General features: G+C 42.7%; 1 protein-coding gene across 2 annotated transcripts in view; it reads left to right on the forward strand.

Annotated features, from left to right (window-relative positions):
* The window catches only part of LOC137868594 (zinc finger CCHC domain-containing protein 7-like), a 51,292-nt gene that overhangs the window by 29,475 nt on the left and 9,239 nt on the right, over nucleotides 1–12,578 (forward strand). For both annotated transcript variants that reach the window (XM_068705466.1, XM_068705467.1), the window contains exons 5-7: nucleotides 1–67; nucleotides 246–416; nucleotides 3,877–3,912. The exon at nucleotides 1–67 is cut by the window's left edge and continues 71 nt beyond it. In XM_068705466.1, coding sequence (XP_068561567.1) covers nucleotides 1–67; nucleotides 246–416; nucleotides 3,877–3,912 — 274 coding nt within the window. The remainder of the gene's footprint in view (nucleotides 68–245; nucleotides 417–3,876; nucleotides 3,913–12,578) is intronic.

Below are 12,578 nucleotides of genomic sequence, written 5' to 3' on the forward strand. Positions count from 1 at the left end.
CAAGAACGTCCAGTGTAGAAACTGCAACAAGAACGGACATCTCTCCAAGAACTGCCCTGAGCCCAAAGTCAGTTCCACTCAGTGCACAGCAGCATGTACAGCTTATACACACTGACGAGTACAAGTACGTAAACCTACTAACTGTGGTGTGTGTGTGTGTGTGTGTGTGTGTGTGTGTGTGTGTGTGTGTGTGTGTGTGTGTGTGTGTGTGTGTGTGTGTGTGTGTGTGTGTGTGTGTTTTGCAGAAGTTAGCATCCTGCTTTCTTTGTGGCAATCCAGGCCACCTGGCCATTGGCTGTCCTAATAAGCACTGCAACAACTGCGGCCTACCGGGACACTTCTACAACTCCTGCAGCGAGAGACGGTTGTGGTACAAGCGGTGCGAGCGCTGTGGCATGACGGGGCACTACTACGACGTGAGTATGGCATTTGTTTTTATTAGTTCAAATCAGAAGGCTTACCTTCATCAGGGCAAACACACGGCCAAAAACATATGGACACGTACATGTGAGTGTTGAACATGCAACAATCTGCTGCTGAAACGGCCTCAACTCCTCTGAGAAGACTGCCGGTAAGATTTTGGAACCTAGCTGAAGAGATTCGCTTCCAGGTCGGCTTTGATGTTGGACGACCCCAACTTTTTTCTACACGTTAGGCATATGGTCTATTTCAGAGGTTCTCAAACTTTTTGGGGCTCAAGAACCCTTATAGGGGATAAGATTTTCCGAGGACCCCCTCATTATTGCAATACCACCTAAACCTATGCTTACAGCAATTTGTACTCTTAGATGCCATTGGAGCTATTTCTATCCTAAAACTTTTCCACCTAAATACTTACTAAGATAAAAAAATTATTTTTAAATCAGGCTGACACAGGCGGCAACCTCCTGTTCTGAAAAGTGAAGCCAATGCGGAAGTGTCTTAAACTTGCATTCTTTCTACTGGCCATCAGGGGGCGACTCCTCTGGTTGCAAAAAGTAGTCAGATCATATACTGTAGAAGTCTATGACAAGATGACTCTACTTCTCACTTGATTTATTCCCTCAGTAAACATTGTAAACATGAGTTTATGGTCTCAATCTCTAGTTTCGGTGATGTCTCTTTACCCTGGCCCTTCATGGCTTTGTTCGCTAGCACCTGAGTCATGACACATGAGTAATGACGCATTTTCACCTTTCTCAATACAACCAAACTCAATATAACTGTCGTATTGTCTTCTCAATTTAGCTAGTTAGGGCGTAGCGGCACTTGACGATGCGGACTAACTCAAATATTTCTCCATGCTCGCTAGCTAGCTAGCAGGCTAATTAGCCAAGCTAAACCAGCAGCAGGACCGGTTCGTTGCACCCTGAGTGAAGTGGCTGATTCATGACGGAGTGACGTGATGTGTCACAGGCCTGTAGTTTTTATTGGCCCAAAGTTAACGTGGGCGGGTTAATGGACGCTATATGCTTGTTTTATAGGCACGAATCGTCCCCATCCGTAGATGTGCACTTTTAAATGTTATAGCACATTTTTATTATTTTAAAGCAAATTATTTCTCGGACCCCCTGTCATAGTGCTACTGACTCCACTTTGAGAATCACGCAGTCTATTTGACGCAAGGGAAATCCAACACATCATAATACGGCTAAAAAACCTTTACAAGAGTAATGTAAAGAGTAACACAGAATCAAGAAATGAAGACATGCTGTTTCTAGTAAAAGGGAAAGATTTCAGGAGCAAGAACGCTTAAAATTAAATCAATGTCATGCTACTGAATGAGCGAGGACAGCTAAACAGCCACAGTGTGTGTGTGTGTGTGTGTGTGTGTGTGTGTGTGTGTGTGTGTGTGTGTGTGTGTGTGTGTGTTTTGGGCTTCGGCTTGTAGTAAGAACCGTTAGCGCTGAATGTAAACCTCACAAAGCTTCAATCGCCTTTACAACAGAAGTTGTATTTTGTCCCCCATTTCTCTCTTCCCCACTTTGGTGATATTTGAGTGACCAGGGGTCAGCACACGTCGCTGTTCACATTAATTGATACACTTCAGCAATTACAGCTTAGTTATGTCTCCGCCATGCTGCATATTCCAGCTGTGTGTGTGTGTGTGTGTGTGTGTGTGTGTGTGTGTGTGTGTGTGTGTGTGTGTGTGTGTGTGTGTGTGTGTGTGTGTGTGTGTGTGTGTGTTGGCAGTGAAGGGTGAATCTAATGACCATCAATGACAATTATGCCACCGCAACATTCATTACCTTGCCCATTTACACTAATGCCATAGAATGGAAAACCCTGTGTGCATGTAAGAGCTTGCCTGTGTCTCCCCGCCTCACTCTCTCTCCCCTCCTCTTTTTCTCTCTCTTTCTCTCTCTCTCTTTTTCTCTCTCTCTCTCTATATCTCGCTCTCTATCTCTCTCTCTCTTTCTTTTTCTCTCCCCCCCCCTCTCTCTCTCTCTGCCAGTCAGTCATGTACTGTGCTCTGTGTGATGGATGAGTAACCAGGTGAACACCAGAGGGAGAGGGGGGACCAGGACACACACCGCACATTTTCTCTCTCTCTCTTTCTCTCTCTTTCTCTCTCTCTCTCTCTCGCTCTCTCTCTTCCCCCCATTCTGTCCTCCCCTCTTCCTCCGTATCTTCACGCTCATCTCGCTCTTCCTCTTCTCCTCTTTTGCATATCGTTTTCAACAGCAAACAGACGCGCAAAGTCGCGTGTCCTCGTAATTACCCTTTTCTTGGAACGCATAACTTTTATTTCTCACACAAATGATACTGTATGTGTTAGTGTGCGCATTTGAGAGAGAAAAGAGAGTCAGGTCTCTGTCCCCTGGGCCTTTCTGTGTCTCTCATTAAAGACAGACGGTTGACGGAGCGCGAGTGTGTCGCTCGCCTCGCCTGTCGCCCTCGACAACAACACGCTACCCCGGCGGTCTGGAGGGAGAGAGCAAGTGGAAGGGGAGCTGGTGTGGTGGTGGTGGTGGTGGAAGAAAAAAAAAAAAAAAGAAAAAAGAAAGCTAGATGAGAGGTGGAGGAGAATTCAGCTATCAAAATTCATCTTTGCCCATCTCTGTATTCAAATCCAAACTGCTCAGATTAAGCCAGAAAAGAAGTGCCCAGCGTTGTTTACCAGGCTTAAAAAGACAGATTTCAACAGGCACTTGCAGCCAAATGGTCACTTTATAATTTCGACAAGAATTTGCGCATCATGCACATTTTTTGATAATAATCTGTTTTTATTCTATGCAAGAGAAAACTAAACATTCTGCACAGGACAGGCATGAAATCTTCCTTTCCTCTGTCTGTCTGTCTGTGTCTCTCTCTCTCTCTCTCTCTCTCTCTCTCTCTCTCTCTCTCTCTTTCTTTCTCTCCTTTTCTCTCACTCAGTAGGTGTGTAAGTAGATAAATCTTGTTGCCCGCGGCGACAGCGGCATTTTCAATTTCCCAGTGGGAAGCGGCGGCTGTTGGGAAAGGATGTCGGAATGCTTAAGGAACAGCGTGGCGAAGCCCCGGAGATAATGCTTTAGCCACAGTGGGACAAAAACAACTGACTGACGGTCTGAGTGACTGACTGACTGACTTTAGAGAGAGACACACAGAAGGGAAATCTGTTAGATAAAGGGTTAGTGGGAGACAGAGGGAGAGGCGAACAAACAATACCAAGGCCTGCTTTTCACTTTGCCTTTGGCCCTCTCTCTGTTCGTCAGCATCTGCCCAAATGCCATTAAATGTTTTTTGTTTATTGCGTCTTTAATATCCAATGCAGATCGCTGACAACTAAGAGTTACACAAACATGCTGCAGGTTGCTTTTAGACATTTTCATTCCCCTCTTTTTGAAGAATCTGTTCTTGTTACTTTAATGTGTGTGTGACGACCGTATCAAGTGTTTTATTCTCTCTCCTCAGGCATGTCCGGAGATCTGGAGACAGTATCACGTCACGGTGAGTATCCGACAACAAAACCAGCACCGTCAGCAAACTCTAGCGCTGTTCACGCTTTTCACCCTGGCGCTTTCACACTTCTTTATGTTTTCATCAGGGGGCTTGATCAGAGGACAGGGTGCAACGTTTCTGGTCTCTCTCAAACCTTTAGGAAGTAAAAACAAACAAAGTAATTCTGAGCCTTGTATTTCAGTATTTGGACACTCGTTAACAGTGTAACTTCTCACAGGGACAGAGATGTAACGGGTGGCAGAGGTTTTAAAACATCTTCTAAAGCAATATACGGTAATTATATTATATATTCATAGTTTGGTAACTTTAATATGTCAAAACCTTTTAGGTATGTACTAACATGGGCAGATCTAATAAATATGGAAGTTTACTCTTCACTATGTCAAAGTTTACTTGTTTTCAGTATGTAGAGTTTGTACACAACCTCTGTCAAATTTATCCAAATCCCAGCGGACGTAGTAGTTCTGCTCAGAGTCCCAATTAAAAGCAGAGCAATGTAAAAGAACAAGGTGGTGGTGGAGGGGGGAGACGGGACTAAGCCAGCAGCAAGCTCACCCTGCCCCACTTCCACTTCCTAAATCTTTTTCATGCAGAACCAGCCTCATCAGAATAGATTTTAAATCTCACAGAATGTCCCTCAACCAAAAAGGATATCCAACGAGACTTTGTATTTATTCACTGAGTGTTTAAATTAAGAAAATATGGTCCATTTGCACAAATATTAGTTGATAAAGACAAACTAAACTGTTCTGATCCTCACATCACTCTCCCCCTGTGCCTCCTGCAGTATCCCTCAATGTCTACATCCTTTGTATTCACGCGTGTGGCTACCTGAAAGAAGCTACCCAAAAGAAAGTATTGTCCATGAGCTTTGTCATGAAGCTTTGAAGGTGTCACACAATCACTCAAAATCAATAATTCAGTTGCGATTGGTATTGACGTTGCCCTGTAGCAGCCGAGTGAACCATGGTGGAAATAAACATCTCATAAGATTAAGGAAGCACCCTGAGTGATGGGGGCCTTTACCTTTTTTATTTTTTATAGTTTCACTTTTTGTGTGTGTGTGTGTGTGTGTGTGTGTGTGTGTGTGTGTGTGTGTGTGTGTGTGTGTGTGTGTGTGTGTGTGTGTGTGTGTGTGTGTGTGCGCGTGTGTGTGCGTGCGAGTGCGTAAGAGAGCACAAACGATGTGTCAAAGAGTAGAAAACTGTGTGACAGTCACATGGGCCATATGTCAGCGGGGATGCTTTTTGCCCATTTGTGTGCGCGTTTGTCCAAATTCTGAACACATAACTAGTTTCCTTGGCTCCTTATGTATGCATTTGTGTGTGTGTGTGTGTGTGTGTGTGTGTGTGTGTGTGCGTGTGTGTGTGTGTGTGTGTGTGTGTGTGTGTGTGTGTGTGTGTGTGTGTGCGTGCATCTGAGCGAGGGGGTGATATAGACCTCAGCCTAAGAGAAAAGAGCAGCTTGTTTGTCAATTAAAAGACGTGATAAAGCATGAAATGGGCTGCCAACGCCACACGGGACGAGGGAGGGAGGGAGGGAGGGAGGGAGGGAGTGAGAGAGAGGAGGAGGAGGAGAAGAAGAAGAAGAAGTGTGTGTTTGCATATATCTTGGTGTGTGTGTGTGTGTGTGTGTGTGTGTGTGTGTGTGTGTGTGTGTGTGTGTGTGTGTGTGTGTGTGTGTTGGGGGAGGTCTGTCACTCTCCTCTATGGAGATTAATTAGCAGGGGCTGTCTAATGAAAAGGCAGCATCGTTAGCGCTGGGTAGCACGGCGGGAGAGACGGAGGGTGGAGGCGGAGTAGGGAGGGAGGGAGGAGGAGGAAACGGGACAGAGAAGTTCCAGGGGAGACGCTGGCAGAGAAGATGGGAGTTAAGTTTAACACTGGTGGGATGCTATATGTGTTGTTGTCGAGGTTTTAGACGAGAGGAAAAGACTGGCGACGAAAGAAGCACCGGTAAAGAATTATCCAATGGCCTCGCGAGATCATGAAACCACTTCTTCTTTTTTTGTTTGTGTGTTTGCGTGTGACGGCGTGCTTTAACGGGTGGAGGATTGTGACCCAGGTCTAATTGAAGTATTTAAACCATTTAAGCACTGGGAACAGAAGGTCGTTACAGATCCAAACTGGCGTGGGGGGGCTTTAGGGGCTCGCACATACACAAACAAACAAACACACACACAAACACATGCGCATACACAGGGCTCCTTCTGTTTAAGACAGCCTCATTTTATTCATGATGCTGCTTATGACCCTGAACTCCCCAATGTGTGTGTGTGTGTGTGTGTGTGTGTGTGTGTGTGTGTGTGTGTGTGTGTGTGTGTGTGTGTGTGTGTGTGTGTGTGTGTGTGTGTGTGTGTGTGTGTGTGTGTGTGTGTGTGTGTGTGTGTGTGTTTGCTTTGGGAGATGTGACTCTGTCACCTTCCGCTGGGCTCAGCCAGGTGTGAAAAGGCATTCTGTCAGACCTCTCTGCTACTGGGTCCATTTATCGTGTGTGTGTGTGTGTGTGTGTGTGTGTGTGTGTGTGTGTGCGCGCGTGCGCGGGTCCGTTTATCTTCCCTGAGTGTATGTGTTGTCTGCCTGCACCTGGCCCTCAACTAACAAACTCCTCCAAACCACACAGTATAGACCACAAAGCCCCGGGGTATTTACTGAGAAAGTAAGATACTGACACACATGGACACACACAAATACCCCCACACACACACTTCTTACCAATATTTATATATATATAGAGTGTGAGAGAGAGAAGTATCCACTACATTTTCATCTTGTCTGTGTCATAATGGTTGTGAAGGCATTTTTTTACAGTACAGTTTAGAGTAATATTTACACAAAAAGATTTGCTCGGGGAAGCAACTCTTCCTCAGTCTCTCTTTCTCTTTCACTCAGACGCCTACAGACACCCTGTTTGACCTTTTCTTCTGCCCACACCTTCTCAGCGGGGTCCCTACCTCCATCTTTGGGTTTTTCTTGTCTTTCTGTATCATAATATCGTTTACGCCAAAACACCCCGTCATTGGTATGATCTTCATGCATTCTAGCTTTTGTTTAGTGGGTGAAAATGTGTTTCCATGATACGTGTTTCTGCCAGCCAACCTCATCGCCTTATGTTGTTAGCGCTTTCCTTCATCTCCCAGAATGCCTTTCAACGAGCCCAAAACCATCATGCCTCTTCTGCTTTGGATTGCTGCTTATTGTTTATTTGTGTGCAAAATGGGGACTGTAGAGAGAAGCCGTGGCTCTTTGACTCTGAGCGAGTGATGCCAAAATACTATTTGAATTGTCTGTTCTCAAACGCAATCGGAGCAGCTTTGTAAATGGGAGCGATGTCACGTTGAGTGCATTAAATCGATCAATAACAGGAATGCAAAAATAATACGCCAAGAGAGAAACTGACAGAAATTATAATTATTTTAATTATTTCATTTTTTTAATTTATTTTTTAATTTCACCGAATCATTTTGCCTTTAAAATTATCGAAATTAGTGAAAAATGTCCAGTTCCTAATGTCCAAGGTGACGTCTTCAAATTGGTTGTGTTGTTCAACAAACACTCCCAAATCCCACATTTATCCAATAACAATAAAACAAAACAGAGAGAAAAGCAGCAAATTCTGAGCCTGAAACCAGCAAACAATTGGCATCTCTGCTCGACGCAAAATAAAAAAAGAATAGAAAATTGTCGGGGGTTCTTTTCGGGGGGTTTTTCTCCTCAGTTCTGTCTTTTACAGTACTCAATGTATTTGAACTCAACAGTGGTCGTGTTTTTTTTTTTTGGAGAGATTCTTGACCAATGATCAAAAGGCAAAGAGAGCCACTTTGAAATGGACAGACATGGGAGGAGCAGGGTGAGGTGTGAATGGATGGATGGATGGATGGAGAGCGGTCAGCGAACACTGGAAGAGCGGTTCAAGTTGAGCGACCTGCTGTCCGCACACGGGGCTGCATTAATGCGCGTAGAGATCATGCATAAATGCGTGCATCTGATCGTATGACACATTTGAAGTCGATGTGACTTTTCACTCTTCTGAGTGTTGTCAGGAGACCCTGCGGGGCCGGCTCAAGACCAGAGCGCCATCCTGTGGCCGCCGCGGGAAGCGTCGGTCGAGGACGCTAGAAATGAGAATTTACCTCCTTTTGATTTTGGAAAACTCTGAACGTGGGTCAAATCCAAATCAGTCATCAACCTGCCGTGCCAGAGAAGAGGCCTTGTGGCATTAGATTCAACACGATTGTTATACATATAGAAATGTGCTATTACTCTGTAACAACCGGAGAAGGAGAGAGAGAGAGAGAGGAGGGGTGGGGCAGCTGGAGGGAGACAGCAGGGTGAGTGTGTGAGCACACAGCAGCTGATTGGTACAGGTATATCGGTGTGTGAGCATTGATTTGCTGCTCTTTGGATAGCAGTGGTGACACCTGTACGCGTGTGTTTATTGATCTTTGGTACCTCCGCCCCAAGGTTGTGTGTGTGTATCTCGATCTTTTCCTCAAGGACAGGTGTGTGTGTGTGTGTGTGTGTGTGTGTGTGTGTGTGTGTGTGTGTGCGCTTGTGGAAAACAGTCCGTGACCTTTTTTTGTTCACTACAGAAATTAAGCCGTTTTAACTCCTTCCTTCTCACCTCACTGCGCTTTTTTTTCTTCTCCCTTTCCATTTAGTATGTTTTATTCCTTTTTGTCTCCAGAAGGTTCTTTTTTCCCCGTGTGCTCGATTCACACACGCCTTTGTCAGTGCCCAAGGTTAGGACGTTTTGCCCATTTTTAAAATCCTCTTTTCAGGAAAGGAAATACATTTACATGTCTTTAGAACACGTTAATATAAAAATGACTTTTCTTAACACAGTAGACTTCTTGATTTTTTTCCATTTCAAATTAACGCTCATAATTTATTATGTGCTATAATGTACATAATGTACAATCGAATGTTTAGTCTCATTCGATTGGCTCATGTCTTTTTCTTCCACTAGATAATTGTTCATATGTCACTTGCAAAAAGTCATTCAGTATCACAACAAACTCCTTTGCGATGTCAGTGCAGCCTGAACATACTCATCCTATAGTGTAAAATGTACCATCCTTAGATTATGAAACGTAGAAACACTCCTCCCACTCAGATTACATTTATTATGTTATTGTATATTTACTTTTTGTGAGTTTTTATTTCATTTTAAAGGGACAGATATTCACCTGTAGCTTGGCTGCAGGATGCATCACCGTTTAAGTTGGGGAATTGTTCCTTAGTGAAATCTGAATTCATTGATTTATTTCCTGAAATGCATCCCGGATGTTCAGAGTAATATCAGTAATCGGTATGTTGTGTACTTATTTGTTCATATATGCATTTAAAAGTGTAAATACTTGACCATTTTAAGGAACAACACAAAACGTGTATCAGAACTCTGTCTGAAGTGCGCCGTTGATGTTTTCCAGATTGTAGTTTTAGATATTTTGAAGGAAAAATTATTTTTTTTGATAATACTGAAGTTGTTTTAAATGAGAGAATTATGTATTTCAACCATTGTGTAACTAATGACATGTGTATTATACAAACAGGAAACAATATAACAGTCACAGACATATTAGTCATTAAAGTTGTTTTGATAAATGTTCACTTCTTTGTAGAGACGATCTTTGTGATCAAGCCTTATAGTTGACTTGTAATTGCAGGACGAGACCAGCTACAGAAAAAAAGTAGCTTAAAGTACATTTCTGGATATGTTTCCAAAATATTTTTTTTCTCTACAGACTTCTAATAGAAATAACTAGATAATTTGTTCACAGCTGTTTTATTGGTTTGAATACAAGTTAGTTTTTTCTGACCTGATCTGGTCTCATTCAGCAGTGGAAGCCGGCCACAGGTGAGGCTGTTGTTGAAGGACCTTGTCAGCGTGCTGTGTTAGAGTGTCCCTCAGTGGTCAAACAGAGAACTGCGCTCTGATCACACGGGAAGATGGGAAGAACTTCTCTCCTCCCAACGTCCCTCTTCAGAATATCTATCAGCAGTGGTGTAGTTTAGAAAGTGACAGATTAAAGTGTCAGTACTTCTGGTTAGCTTTTGTTTCAATCAATCATCAGGAGGAAATTAGAAGGCAGTGTGTGGGTATTTAGTTTTCTACAACTAATATTTTATTATACAATTATGATAATAATAGCAACAAAAAAAAGAATAAAATGTGGTGACCTGTACGTCTGTGTTGAGACCCACACTTTTCTGACAAAGCCTCACATAATAGTTGAACCTCACAAATTATCCATAATTCCAATAACAATGAGTTAACACCGCTCTTAGGTCCTCTCTTCTTACTGCTGAACTTGAAATCTCAGGTTTAAGGTTTCAACCTTTCTTCCACTTCTTCTTCTGTCCTTCCCTGTCTGGCTGACCTCTTTTCTTTTTTTTTTCCATTCCTCTTACAAGAATGAACTCAATTCAAAACCCCCTTTAAATCCACATCTATTGAGGGAGCTGTTTTTGCTGTCTCATCATTGTACAGTATGCAGACTCTCCGGTCTTCTCAGCTCCGCCACGTCAAAAGGCTCTCGCTTCTTTATCCTCTCTCAGACTGAGACACTGACGGCACAGGACACAGGGGAGGGGACATTTGTAATGTAATTTGTAAGGACATGGCTTTTTTTGTGTTTTCAATCTAGTTCTATTAAAACGAGCAGCCGCCATGAAAGAGAGAAAGTCCTGCAGGTGAGGAAGTGTAGTGCAGAGCATGGCACTTAATGACAGTTTAATGGAATTCATACACTTGTACGCTGCATTTTTGGACTCTTAACTTAAAACTCAAACAACAAACAAATAAAATAGAGCTGAAACAATTCATTTTATTTTTTAAAAATCTTCAATCAAAAATGCTAAACATTTGCTTGCACCAGCTTCTAAAATGGGATTATTTTCAGTTTTTCTCTGTTTTACATCTTATTTTTCAACTGTTTATCGGACAAAAAAGCAATTTCAAGATGGTAACAGGCGACAGCTTCCGCAGCTGAGAAGTGAATCCAATGGTAAAGTTTCTTAAACCTGCATTCCCTCCAATGTACATCAGGGGGCGACTCCTCTGGTTGTATAGAAGTCTATGAGAAAATGACTCTACTTTTCACTTGATTTATTCCCTCAGTAAACATTGTAAACATGAGTTTATGGTCTCAATCTCTAGTTTCAAGTCTTCTTCAATACAGCATGATGTTCATTTAGTAAATGATGCTCCAATTAGAGTCAAATAGACCATAAAGCAGGGTATGCTTTAGGGCGGGGCTACCTTGTGATTGACAGGTCGCTGCCACAGCATCGTCTGTGTTTTCGTCTTTCATCTTGAACCCTTTCACAGTGGGTTTTTACTTCATGAAAGTAAATTGTAACATTTTGGTCACCTAAAAATGTTTTATTCAGCGTTTGGTTGTACTTCGCTAATCAATCTATCATGAAAGTAATAAGTGTCAGTCCTATAACAGAGCATTGCATAATGATAAAAAGTAACGAACTGCAGCAATAATGAAAACAATAAGTAAGAGCGTTAAAGAAAAAACGAAAGTTGTTTGAGTTTTTTTTTACATGGTATGGCCCCGCCTCCGCTTAGTGATTTTATTAAACAAAGCGCTCAAAGCAGCAGACTCACTAGATCTGCTTCAAGAGGTGATTGTGTCATTTCACATATGTCAAGCTCTTTTAGCATATCTACATTCTCTGTGAAGGCAGCTCCCTCATGGAATGCTCTGCCACCACATACGCACACAAAACACATACAAAACATTCAAACACAGCCTTAAGCAATGGCTTGTTGCCAATCAGGTGTGCAAGCATTGATGTACTGTCTGTCCTGCTTGTCCTGCTTGTTTTGCCTATATGTGCACTTGTCTTGTTCAGTGTTGCTATCTTCCATGTTTGATGTGTGTTGTGTGTCTCAGTGTTATATATGTGCTTGTACTGTAGGTGGGTTTGTTCTGCTCTGCTCTAGTGTCGTACACTTTTCTTTTGCTTATATGTGTATTAGTTTTGTCTATACGTTACTGTCTATCTATGAATTTTAATTCCATTTTATCTGAAATTTTGTGATTTTTAGGCAGCCTTCGAACATCTGGCCAGGGACAGCAGATGAAAACTAGCCTCTCTGGCTAACTCTGGCTCACCTACAGTTTCACTGTTGATTGGTGTGCATTGTCCCTGCAAAATAAATAAACAAATAAATAAATAAAACAAATAAAGGGGAGAAAGTAAAAGGAAACATACAAATGTCCACAGACGCTTCCTTTGGGAGTTTTTGACAGGTGTCTTCACATAGACTACATAGGAATGTACACACAAATGCTCACCCACATACACACACAGGTGCAGTGTTATCAGAGGTCTTGCAGGCTTTGCTTGGTCTTTGTGCCTTTCCGCTTAGCTGGATGGTGTCGAATTTTATGTGTGTGTGGAAGTGTGGGTCTGTGTGTGATTTGTTGGCTGCGATGTAAAATCACGGTTTAACATCCCGACTGGGGCATAAGAGTTCATCCGTACACAACACGTCTGGATCCCCGTCTCTCCAGTACGTATGCGTGGTCTCTGTCTAATTGCTGGCTATAAAGTGAATGAACACAAAGCAGCCTCTGAACTCAGCAGCTAAGAATAGAAACTGAATGACTTGGACCTAGATCTGAATAGATTAGC

This window comes from Cebidichthys violaceus, unplaced genomic scaffold, assembly GCF_023349555.1.
Source record: "Cebidichthys violaceus isolate CVI_PGR_0920_01 unplaced genomic scaffold, fCebVio1.0.p SCAF_119, whole genome shotgun sequence".
Lineage (NCBI taxonomy): Eukaryota > Metazoa > Chordata > Actinopteri > Perciformes > Stichaeidae > Cebidichthys > Cebidichthys violaceus.